Below are 13,563 nucleotides of genomic sequence, written 5' to 3'. Positions count from 1 at the left end.
GGGGGGGGATTGGGGGTCGGGGAGGTCGATCAACCCCTCCCCTACATGTTAAAAAGAAGACAGAAAAATAGGGGAGGGAAAACAATTTTTATAGGGGACAAAATGCGCCGAGCATTTTTGAGCGATGACCTTTTTTGACAATTTTTTCGGAGACGAAATAGCCGAGATTTCAGACTGATTGCAACGGGCTATGGCATTTTAGGGGTTGTATGATCTAGGCGATGTAGGTACTAGTTCAGCGCATTTCTGTGTTTTACCGAATGTTTTCTGTATTGAATTACAAGTGGTTAAACGAGTGACGTGGACTTACTATCGGTATTCCACCACCACCATGGAGTCGTCTGTGGTTGCCATCTATTTTCTGTAGTAGATTCAGGTCCTGAAACAAACAGAAATAGTGAAAAGGAATTTTATAATACATGTATATTGAAAACGTACACCTATATACCAACAGGTAAAGCAAATAGGTGACAAACACAAAGAGTACTTATGCATTCTGTGATTTACCGGATACCTTCTGTAAACTTAAAATTAGAAGTAAGGAGTGAATAAGACTTACGATCTGTATTCCACCACCACCATGGAGTCGTCTGTGGTTGCCATCTATTTTCTGTAGTAGATTCAGGTCCTGAAACAAATAAAAAATCAGGAAAAAAGGAATTTCATAACATTTAATTCACAGATAGAACTTTATATCAATATACATTGCAAACGCGTTACATACATGTGCATACTACCCGTGCGTTCTTTTACCAAAGGGTCTTTTGTCTGTGAAATTAAAGCGGCCTGTCATTGACAAATCATGGGAAATTGAATCAATAAAAGTGAAATTTGCAAAAGGCCAATTAACTTGCATGACATAATCCGTCTGTCATGATAACCGGTCTAATTCGATAAAAGTTCGGACGGCAAAAATTTGACCGAACTCGTGATCGTTATTACTTCGGGTTGTTGCAGTTCTAGTTCCCAACAATCCCACTTGCAGGTCCCTTGATTGCTAAACAAAAATGAATATCCTCTGTGAAGTTGTACGTTTCAAAGTGAAAACATGCAGTTTACTTCTGGTTAGTTAGTCTACTAACTATTGCATAACTCCCCCAGGCATGGCATGCAGCCGAGTGAAAGACTTGAGTCCCTTCTCTGTTCTGAGATTGACCTTGCCTTGATTTCCCCCATGATTTGTCAATAGTAGGTCGCTTTAAAGTAGAAGTGATGGAATTGATGAGGTGGACTTACCATCTGTATTCCACCACCACCATGGGGTCGTTTGTGGTTGCCACCAACTGTCTGTTGATGACTCAGGATCTGCAGCAAATTCAAATCACAAAAGGAATATCATAGATCCTTGCTAATGATGTTTGATTGCTTGAAATTTATTTCTGCGTTCCACATGTTCAACATAATACAACATAATCAATTATTACATAAATTTTACATATATATACATTTTAGACACACGTATCATTTACAATATCTTTCTGAATATAAAAAAGTATATGAAAAATATTATTTAACTAAATTTCAGAACGCAGGAGACCGTCGTCATGAGCGACCTGCTTGATGTTGACGACGGGCTCTTTGTAACCGATGCTCTTTGTAACCGATGTAAGGGAACATAGGTAAGAGGCTTTTCCCGAAAGTATTTATTCCTGTCAGGGAATATGCCATCGCCGTTTTTGGAAGAATCGGGGTAGAGGAAGGAAAAACACGGGAAAGTAAGAAAAAAAAGAGCCAGAGAAAGGTAAACGAAGATAGGGAACAAAACTGTCATTTTTCATGCCATTTCTTTTCCACCTTAACGTCTTCTGTTTTTTCTCTTTCCATGATTTTTTCACCACCCCACCGGCTAAAAAAACATGAATTCAACCGATTAAGACTTACTATCAGTGTCCCATTGTCCAGTTGGTTGAGGCGTTGGTGTATAATCTAGAAAGAAATGACAATGAAGAGAAATATAACCGAAAAGGGCAGAGCTCCGTATGAATAGAGAATAGAAAGAAACAACCAAACCCGATACTCCACAGGAACTAAGTGAACACACACACGCTCTGTGCCTTGGTCTCGTATGAGGTGCAGCATCGTAATATGATATATAAGTGTGAACTATGAAATAAGAGGTGCAAGACGTCGCAATGTTTGAGGGACACAAAAGAATATAAACGAAAATAAGGATGTCATGCAAGAGAAATACAATCTTAACAATCTAAATGCAACGGAAACAAAAAAAAAACAGAACAAAAGAAAACATTAATTGTGTAACATGAATCAAACTTAATGATAATTAAATGAAACTGTTTTTAGCGCAAAGATGTTTAACGGAAAGTAAAAATAATATTTGAAAGTTACCTTGAAAGGAGTACCTACCAAACCCTACCGATCCTCCTTTCAAGCTAACTTTCAAATATTATTTTTATATATAAATACATAGTGGGATGCCAAGTTAATGTTTTTTTTTGCCAATCATAGACATAAATTTGCTTCAGGAGATGAACATTAATGAAAAGATATGTTTTCCCTATATGTTATTGCATTAATGCCATAAAGGGCGACAATGCATTATTATTGTTCCGTATTCCTATTCCACAATCTTCTTCGTCTTCTACCAAAACTCCCATTAACTTAACACATAGAGTTTGTTAACTTTGCCCAGGCCACGCCCCTCATCCAAATTTGGCAGGCATTGTCTCCAGCAACCCTAGTTGTGGACCTATTATTTCATTTTCCAAATCACTCATGCATGACCGTGCAGGCGCCATTTTGTCAATTTCAAGTACATTTGCATATACCATTCCTAATCTCCTCCTAACTCCCGCATCCTGCATGTTACACACTTCTAACAAATCGCTATATAGTGAAAGAGTTGTTCCATCATCTGCGATGCATAACTTGACCTTCGACATGTGATCTTCATGCCCTAAATTGAAATCCGAAATAGCCTTCCTTCAAAAACTTCATTTTTATTGAAATGTAAAGTAAAAAATCGAATAATGGCCATAACTTTCTTGTTTTTATTCATTTTGAGCTCATATTTTTAGGAATTAATAACGGTACCATATTATACATGTTAGTAAGTTTTCACGCATCACTGACCTTCCGTTATTGAAATAGCGCCCTGTAAGGTTTCAAAAACGCTTAACTTGGAATGCTCCTCATTGTATCACATATTATCAACAACAGAATTGTACACAATATCTATGGCATCGGTTTCACGCAAAACGAACTTAACGTATTATGCATGCACATCGTTCTGATATGTACTTTACACTGAGTTACAATAGTGAATTGTGAGGGAAGTTTGTATGCTTATTCTGTGCCTTTCTTTCTCTCTCTCTCTCTCTGTTGAGGGGCCATATGGTTTAAAAATGGACGAAATCTGTTTGACTCGAAAATGTAACTTCCTATGGAAGGCTAAACCTGCCAAAATCCATTTTGATTAACATGTAATTTTTGTTAGTCCTCCCTGCCTCCGGTCCTCATCCAAATTCATTCCGTTCCTCATCCAAATTCATTCCGATTTGCATTATCATTTTCTAAAATCATGCATGACAGTGCAGGCGCCATTTTGTCCATTTCAAGTGCAATTGCATATACCATTACTAATCTCTTCCTAACTCCCGCATCCTGCATACTACTGACTTCTAACAAATTGCAATAGATTGTGTAAGAGTTGCTCTTTCATATAAAAACAAATACAAATTGCCCTTCAAAACGCCATCTTGCCCTAAATTCAGATCCAAGATAGTCTACGTTCAAGAATCACAATTTTCATATTGATTGAAATGCAAGTTAGGAAAATGGTAAAATGGCCATAACTTCCTCGTCTTTATTCAATTTCGTCTCATATTTTCATGGTTTACTAGTGGTATCACCATTCACAATTCAAAAAAAATTTACGCATCAGTGACTATTGAATTTACAAATAGCGCCCTCTCTTGCAAGTCAACAAATAGTAAAATGACAATAACTTTGTTGTTATCATTCCTTTCGGCCTTATATTTTCGGGGACATCCCGATAGACCGCGGGTCCGTTAGACCGCGGGTCCGATAGACCGCGGGTCCGATAGTTTGCAGTGCGTGTAAAATTATGATCAGATATATCAAATGTCATCGAGAGGTCCAAAGGTCAAATGATACGAGACCATGGGGTTCTATCAGGTGCGGATCCAGGGGGGGGGGGGATATGGCTTATGAGATTATAACACATTTATGTTGCTTATAAAGTAAATCTAGGAAATGACTGTTAGGACATGGGCGTTTGGCCCCCAACAAAAAAAGAGAGAATCAAGGCTAAGAAAAATTAGAGAGAAAAGGAAAGGGATTAGGATGAAATATACTATCATTTTCCAAATATTATGTCAAAATCTATCACAACCTTGTATGTTTGTAATAAAAGTGTCAACATATTTGTTTGCTCGCTTCGCTCACTGCCAATTTTTTATTAATTTTATGCAATACGCCATATCGAGCCCCCTCGAATTTGTTGGCTCATTACGGCACTTGGACAAATCAACTTTGAGCGGCCGATCGGGGAAAATATGGGTGAAAAAATGGCCTCTCCCCCTATTGGCGGAAGCTGAGTCCGCCCCTGACTTAGGCTTTCAGGATAAAATACAGGAAAATAAAAAAAAAATCAGATCGCGCTTCGCGTTCTCATTATTTATTTAGGCCTTGTGAGATACCTCAATGTGTTTTTCAAGAATTTTTCTTTAACGTCTACCCCCCCCATTTCATTTATTTTTTATCTTTGTGCCCTCGGCCTCCCCCCTGCACCCATGCTGAATAAATACGCCACTGATGAGGATAATTAGTCGAGATTGCATATTTCCTAGAGGTTATCATTGATAATATTGAAGGGTATACTAAAACAACAGTACAAAAACTACAGCTCCCGTTCACAATATTCTAGTAGGGCCTACTCTGGTGAGAAGTTAAACCAAATTGAACCCCCCCCCCCCAAGTCACTCGTGCTTCGCGCTCCCATTGATATTACATCATGGGCGGAAATCCCAGGGGGGACGTGTCCCACCTACTCAAAATAGTAGGGGGACACAATATCAAATTTCCCCCTACTATTTCGGTCTTTGATAATCATAGAAATACATCATTCTAACTCGAAATAAAACATGTATTTTGGGACGAGATGACCTTACTTTGGCGATGATAACCTTTTTCCCCCGCCCCTTGGAGTTCGAATATGGAGTTCGAATATCAAGTTTGGAAGTCAATATACAACACATATTTCACCTCGGAAATCGAACTTTCATTATTTTGTGTAATTTACAATTGGTTTTTAAAAAGTGCTCTGTAAAAATGTCAATTTCATGGTTTGAATGTTAACATTTGCTGCATGCGCTACGCGCTCGCAAATTTTGATTTATCAATATCAGGTACCTATATTTTCGTGTAATCCATAATGTTTTCAAAATTTATATCTCTTTTCTGGTCTGATTGTAAAGGCGCATCAGCTAGAGCGCTGCACGCTCGCATTTTGATTGGCAAGTTATATAAATGTTTCAATATTGTTTATACAACAAACTACTTAAAATCCCCTTTTCATGACAGTTTATCAAAAATTATAGCTCGCGACTTGCGCTCGCATTCAGTGGCGTAACTACGGGGAGGGGCATGGGGGGCACGTGCCCTCCCCCCAATCGGCTGCCCCCCCCAAAAAAAAAAAACGGGGAAAAGGAGAAAAAAGAGGGAGAAAGGAAGAGAAACGTGGGGAAAGAAGAAATTAAATTATTGTTCATTATAATATGTTATATTACATTATGTTATGTTATATCCCCAAAAAGCATTTTTTTCATCACTATGAAATATTATTTGCTCAGGGCCTATGTCTTCATTGTTCGTGTTGTTCGCAGAGACTGTTTAACGAGATCTATAACCCTGCTGTACTAAAACCTCCCGTTTTCATATCAATATACTGTACGCCAAATATATTTCCTCGCTATTCGAGTTACTGTTTTATGTAGTGACATTTGCTTCTTTTCATGACCACTTAAAGTGATTGCCCTAAGGTCTTAATATTAAACATTTCCTATTCGTGCTAACGTTCACATTAGATGATTGGTGAGATGTCTGCTCTTCATAAATTCCTAAAATCAGTCCTTACAATGTCAACTTTTCTGATTTCAATATTACAAAGTTTCAGCTCGCGCTTCGCGCTCGCATCATTTGGTAAGTGAAATACGTACAGTCTTAGTGAAACAAGCCTCTTCAGGTCTGAATTTCCTAAATTTTCAGCTCGCGCTTCGCGCTCGCAGTATTTTATTAGTGAGATGCGCATGACTATAACAACAAAATGTGCTTCATGTGTTTAGATGTAATTCTAACAAAATCAGAAAAGGATGGCATTAAAGTATTAGATGACTATGATGAGATATGTATACTCTTAATGGATTCCTAAAATATAGTCCTTAAAATGTCCTGTTTGAGGTCAATATATACAAAAATTTCACCTCGCGCTTCGCGCTCGCATCGTTTGTTTAGCGAGAGGTACTATCATAATTACAAACAAATTGCTTTTTAGGTCTGAATATCAAAAATTTTCAGCTCGCGCTTTGCGCTCGCATTATGTAATCAGTGAGGTACATATCCGTTTAATGGCACTGCATGTCCTTTAAATGTCTCTTTAAGGTAAGTATACCTGGCAACTGAGCGCGCTTCGCGCGCTCCCTAAGTGACTCAAATTTTTTGCTGGAGCCCCCCAATGCCATGACCCACGGTACGCCACTGCTCGCATTAATGGTGAAAAATATATACTGATGCATCCTATTCATAATCACAGAAGTGAAATGTCCAGTTTTATGCCATGATATCATCAGATTTCTCGCCCTCATTAGGCATTAATAAATATGATATCAATTTAATAATTAAATTGTCCCTTTGTTTCATCTCGCGCTTATCAAGATGAATAGGAAGATAGTCATCATTTTCATATGATGGCATGTCGTAAGGAAGTCCCGGTCCTATGTCAAAACTCAAAGTAATAATAATATCAGCTCTTTCTTAAGTGCGATCCATGTCCACCTTAAATTTTTCAACAAAGTGCTAGAAATATAAAGTTGAAATTGACTCTTTTTTTCAGATCGGACTATCAAATTTTCATGATTTTCACAATTAAAGTTGTATTTAGAATGCCTAGATTCTAGGTCTCAATATGAAACACGCTCGCGCATGTTAATTCAGATACCCAACTTGTTCTCTAATTTAAATCATTATCTAGTTTCAGATCACAATATAAAAAATGTTCTGCTCGCGCTTTGTGCTCGCATTATTAATGTAGGAAGACGCCATATTACTCATCCTTTTGATGATTTACAAAACGTGAACAGAGTGGCCCACTTTTAGGTCTAAATCTCGATTTTTTTTTTCTGCTCGCTCGTTAAATTACATAGCTATCCTGTTCACAATTACAAAAACTGATTGAAATTTTCCATTCTTTCTTTAAAAAAGTTAAAAAATGTTCAGCTCGCGCTTCGCGCTCGCATTTTTTGATTGTTGAAATATGTGACGCCTTTATGGCTAAGTGCAAGCAGTCCTTAACAGGTACCAGTTTAAAACGCATAATTTTTATTTTTGCTCGCGTTATTAATACTCATATTTTTTTAGGATTTACAAATCATGAATAAAGTGTCTCGTTCAGTAAATATTATAGGACTAAATCTAGAAATTTTCCGCCCGCGCTTCGCTTTAATTTGCTTTAATTGTTTACTCATATACCTATTCTGCTTGAGGTAAAAAAAGTGCTTAGAATTTCCTTTCATTGGGTGAAAATTTCAAAAAGATTCTGCTCGCGCTTCGCGCTCGCATTATTTGATTGTTAAATGCTACTTTAACAGGTATCCTTTTCATCAGTTCATTTCCCCTCGCGCTTTGCGTTCGTAGTAATTATTAAGTTGCATACATGTCTTTTTCAGGATAACAAACATTGCCCAGAATCAGTTCAAATTTTAGGAAAAAAATACATAAAATTTCCCCCCAAATTAGTTCGCGCTTCGCGCTTTCATCATATAAATGAGGATTATGATATTATGTATTAATTTATAAGAATAAAGCCAAAAAGTGACTAATGAGAACTACTCCTTCAAATAAACAAACAAAAATTATCTTCGAGCAGCCGATCGGGGAAAATATGGCTGAAACAAATTTCCGCCCACCCCCCCCCCCCCCCTATTGGCGAAGGCTGGAACCGCCCCTGTGTCTCACCTACCTTTTGGTATTTATGTATTCATGTTTTTTTTCAAGAACACATTAAAAAGTGGTCTTTATTTTTTTTTATGTGATTATAAGATAATTTCAGTTAGCCTGGCCGGGAGGGAGTGGGCGCCATTTTTCGAAAAGTACACATGGGCGCCAAACATCAGGTCAAATTTGCTCCCCCTCCCTCCCCTTGAAATCCTGGATCCGCGCCTGGGTTCTATAACAATAACCCAATTAGGGAAATCACCCCCTGACATCTACTTCAAGGAAAATATTATCCCCATATTTTTTACCGCCGGGGACTGTTACCCCCCCCCCGGAAATTTACTCTCCAGACAATTACCCCAGATAATAATGAAAATAATACTAGTAATTGTAAAAATGCCTTAACGTGACGACATGGCGTGGTACTTTATCTCACCATGTCTTAATTAATCATTGGCGGCCGAAGGCAAAACATTTAGGGGGATCCACCTGAAATTTTGGGATGGACACAGGTAAAAAATTGACAAGCAAATCAACCAAAATTTTAGGAGGGACCACCAAAATATTTTGACAAGGAAAAAAAAGGTTATCAACCAAAATTAGGGGGGGCAAAAATATTCTTGGATGGTCTACCTCAATTTAGGGGGGGGGGGACTTAGAAAAGAAATTGACAACCCAAAAAAGGTTCTCAACTAAAAATTTAGGGGGGGACCGTCCTCCCACCTAAAATTTAGGGGGAAAGCCCTTCCCCCCTCTCCCCGCTTCCGCCGCATATTAAAGCAATTAATAAGCTTATTATTTCGACATAGCGATATATTCTATCTTGTCGAGTCGATATGTCCACATGGCGAGATATGAAGTGTACAAGTCCCGGCAAGAATCCCGATATATCGCCATGTTGACATGTAACATATTTAAGTCGACTTGGCAAGATACAATATCTCGCCATGTTGACATATAACTTTTTATAAGTGGACTGACTTGGCAGGATAACGTATCTCGCCATGCGGACATAATCAGCTTATTTAGTCGACATGGCAAAATAAAGTATCTCGCCATGTCGTCAAGTCGATGGCTATTTTGAGGCTCCGTATGGCGTCTAGAGGGCATATTTCCGGGGGGGGGGGGTGTAACAGTCCCCGACGATAAAAATATGGAGATAATATTTTCCTTGAAGTAGATGTCAGGGGGCGATTTGTCCTGTGGGTCATCGTTATAGAACCCCATGGTCTCGTATCAATGACCTCTTGATGACATGGATTTCACTATGTTGTCCTGATCATAATTTTACACACACCGCGGACCATCGGACCCGCGGTCTATCGGACCCGCGGTCTATCGGACCCGCGGACTAACGGACCCGCGGTCTATCGGACCCGCGGTCTATCGGGCTGTAACCATATTTTCAGGGCTGGCTTATATCATCCTTCATAATTCATATTCTTTTTACGCATCAGTGACCAATGTATTTAGAAATAGTGCCCTCTAATACAAACTAAAGAAATTTTAAAATGGCCATAAGTTCCTTGTTTTCATTTATTTCGGTCTCATATTTTCAGGGTATGCTTATTATCATTTCACATAATCCATTTGTTTTGTACACATCAGTGACCGTTACCTTTAATAAATAGCGCCCTCTATTGAAAAATCGAAAATAGTAAAATGGCCATAACTGTCTTGTTTCAATCATTTCGGTCTGACATTTTCAGGGTTTGATAATGGTAACATGTTTTCTAATCAATTTGTTTTTACGCATCAGTGACCATAACTTATAGAAATACAAACCTCTTGTGAAAATTTGCAAAATGTAAAATTGCCATAGCTTCCTCGTTTTCATCCAAATGGTGACATATTTTCATTGGTTGCGTATGGTAATATCTGTCGAAGTTCACAGGCGTCAATGCATGTACATCGTTTTGAAACGATTGCAGTTCCAGTTTGAAGCCCATGTCAACGTTCATAATGCTCGCATGACTGATTTAGAACAATGAACAAATGATTTCCGAACAACACTGAAAGGAAACTACCCGTAGAAATATTTTTAAAATTTTGGTTTTGTCAGCAACTTTAAACATATCAAATATTACGAAAGTGATGTGGCTTTTGATTCCACAGTGAAGTCTAGCTGATGGGCAAATGACATTTCCACCAACGACATGCTTTGAATAATACTTAGAAATGGATACAAACCATTGCAGAATTGGACATAATCATGACAGCAGTCACCGACTTGTTGACAGACAGAATCGCAGAAGCAACCTCCCATGTGACCACATTCACAACACCCTTGGCAAGACGTATCTTTTAATAAAAGAAATAGAAAACAACAAAGTGATCTTAGCCTTTCTAACGGAATACGGCCCCGTATCGTTATCGGCGTATGCTACCACTGGCATTGTTTCTTTGAATATTTTTCTAGATTTACATGTCAGTTGCTGAAAAGTGCGTTCAAACACAGTCCATATAATCTAGCGCAAGTCTCTTGCTTCTGAATGGTAAAATATTGTTTTGCCTTTGAAGTGTCCAGTCACATTTGATTGCGACTCTTTCTGCAAAGGTCACCAGGACCCATCGCCCACGTTTCACATTATCATGGTTATTGGTGTAAATATTTTATCTTTTAAAATAATTTAGTCTCGAACAGTACGGTCATCATTTGTATTAATGTTAATGTCGAATGATTCAGCGACATCCCATCCCTGTATAACTTGAATAATGACACATATACAGTGCGTATCAAAAAAAGTTTACATTACGGAAAACAATTACAGAAAAAACCCTTTGAAATTGTATATTTGTAATATCCTGAAGATTTTTTTCCACCTTTTAACATTGGTACAGATCTATTTAAGCAAATGACGATATAACTGTCGAAAAGTATTTCCGCTTGAGTGAGCACCACTTTCTTTTGAAAAATTAGTTAGAAATGATTTGCGCAGAACTTTGAAATAATTATGCGAATAAAAGTAGACCTTAATGACGAAGAACACGTGGAATTTAGCTAGTAAAATTGATTTGAAGATATCTTTTACCTTTCTAACTTGTTTCCTTGCCCAAAACACTTCGAAGAGTGCATTGCGCCCACTCCACTCCCCCACACACCGAGGCCATCGTGACGATATAAGCATTACACTGAGCTGTGACTTACATGAAATGGCTTAGGCTTGATTTTCATTTTGTTAATCATTGTCAAGCTTTGGGAAAAGTGTGGAGATTCAAGTATTAAATCAAACATGAAATGTAAACCCACTTTAAATGATAAAAAACTTAGTGAAAAATGTTGGAGATGTCTGATATAAACTTTTGTTCAGATTCAGTTATGTCCTCAGATCCAGCTGGCACAAAAAGGTTAATTTTTGTTGAAATTTCATTTTGGGTGGCATAATAGTTACAAAATGCTTGAATGTATCCGTTTTATCTCAATTGACTAAAAGTGCAAGGGAAATGTATGAGAAATGTTTTGCAGATTTCTGCGAGCTTTACAAAAATGGACAGTGCTCAATCAAGTGTAACATTCTGTCAAAACTTTTACTTTTATTGGATAAATGAGACCAAAATCCAGGATTATATGTGAAAAAAATACCCACATCTGGCATATTCTCGATCGATGTCATCGATGGTTATTTACCTTGTTCCGTTCGTACAAATTCTACGATCCCCCAACTAAGCTTCAATATAAATATTCATAACTGTCCGCGAACACGGACCAATAAGCGATGATATTTGATTGGATAACAATTACAGTTCATCGCCATATAAGGGTTATCTCATGAATGATGCATAATAAAAAGTATGTCACGCATATGATAACCATTATATGCATATTGATGACTTTACCAGTGATGATAGGCGCTCGGTTTCGCCCTCGCACGTCAGTCTTCTTCGCTCGACCAGTAACTTACCTATGATAGCCCGGCGCATATCAGGTGGGTGTGTCATAAAGCTGTTCGCAAGTTAAGAGCAACTTTAAGAACGACTGGTGATCCTTTCTTGTGGTAAATGGCATATTCATTGGTTCACCAGTCGTCCTTAAAGTCGCTCTTAACTAACGAACATCTTTATGAAAGATCCAATCTGGATCAAAGTGTCGATGTAAATTTTGAAAACCCGCGTTCGAAAATAGTCCCCCATACGAATAAATACATAATTTGTATTCTATCTGAAGGTCTTGTACTAACTTGGGGTTACATGTATGCCGTATGGATTCTGGAAGGTATCTGAATAATGTAAAGTATAGTTGTTGTCATAGACTGTTGTTAAGCCAATTGCATCCATATTCCAATCCGTCCATGCTAGAGTGTAGTCATTGACGAATGCCAGGTCGTAAGGATGAATCGAAGATGTCGATAAATGAACATCCCTGTAGTCTCCCCAAAGATCAGCAGACTCGATTTTATCTGTTGAAGCGTCGCACCAGTAAATTCTGCCACCTGTTGGATGTTTTGTGAGCAGTAATAAAAACAAAAAAAAATAACAATAATGAAAAACCGTCGCCTGCCAGGAAGAAGGCTATTGTTAAAATTATTTCAATTTCCCCGCCATTTGTAATTGTAAAAATTGAAAAAGCTGTCAAGACCTTTCCCTTCTACCAATCTCGAATATCAATGTGATGTCAGTATGACAACCCAGGCCGCATACATTCGTAATTCCGAAGCTTCGTTATTCCGAAGGTTCGTTAGTCCGAAGGTTCGTATTTCCGAAGGTTCGTAATTCCGAAGGTTCGTAAGTCGGAAAACGAAATGAGGTTCGTAATTCCGAAGGTTCGTTTATAGTCCGAAAACAAAGTGAGGTTCGTTATTCCGACGGTTCGTTAATCCGAAAACGAAATGAGATTCGTAATTCCGAAGGTTTGTCAGTCCGAAAACGTAATGAGTAACGAACCTTATTTCGTTTTCGGATTATCGAACCTTCGGAATAACGCCACAAATGTTCGGATTAACGAACCCTTTTACCTTTTCGGATTAACGAACATCAAGGTATAGGTAATTTACGTGTTTCGGAATTACGAACCTTCGGAATAAAGAACCTTCGGAATTACGAAGTGTAACCGTTACAGGCTACATAACAAAAAAGACGTGGGCACCTTGATTCCAACGTGCTTACGCCCAAAGACCGATTCGCAATAGTGACAATTTCACTGAACCGGATTACGCGTAAACTATTTGTTTCCTTGTAAAAAGGTTATTTGAAAACAAAATCAGAAAATATCACTGAAGAAAACAAAAATCTTGCTCCGATAGAAAGTGTGAAAATGAAAAAAATACACCAGCACACAACTTCGGGTTTTTTTTCTCGAAAATATAGATTTCGCGCCCGTACGCTTCAGTGGCCTTTTACCATAGAGCGTTTAACCCCGGAAGCATCATTTGTGTA

The 13,563-nt window shown here is 38.1% G+C and overlaps 1 protein-coding gene across 1 annotated transcript in view; it reads right to left on the bottom strand.

Moving 5' to 3' along the window:
• LOC121428979 (deleted in malignant brain tumors 1 protein-like) overlaps nucleotides 1-13,563 on the bottom strand; it is a 56,777-nt gene that overhangs the window by 33,939 nt on the left and 9,275 nt on the right. Inside the window, exons 7-12 of the mRNA XM_041625875.1 lie at nucleotides 12,369-12,620; nucleotides 10,381-10,491; nucleotides 1,882-1,926; nucleotides 1,237-1,305; nucleotides 560-628; nucleotides 311-379 (exon numbers count right to left, since the gene is read on the bottom strand). Coding sequence (XP_041481809.1) covers nucleotides 311-379; nucleotides 560-628; nucleotides 1,237-1,305; nucleotides 1,882-1,926; nucleotides 10,381-10,491; nucleotides 12,369-12,620 — 615 coding nt within the window. The remainder of the gene's footprint in view (nucleotides 1-310; nucleotides 380-559; nucleotides 629-1,236; nucleotides 1,306-1,881; nucleotides 1,927-10,380; nucleotides 10,492-12,368; nucleotides 12,621-13,563) is intronic.

This window comes from Lytechinus variegatus, chromosome 15 (assembly GCF_018143015.1).
Source record: "Lytechinus variegatus isolate NC3 chromosome 15, Lvar_3.0, whole genome shotgun sequence".
Classification (NCBI taxonomy): Eukaryota; Metazoa; Echinodermata; class Echinoidea; order Temnopleuroida; family Toxopneustidae; genus Lytechinus; species Lytechinus variegatus.
Note: the sequence above shows the minus strand (reverse complement) of the source record. Positions and strands in the feature narration are given on the sequence as shown.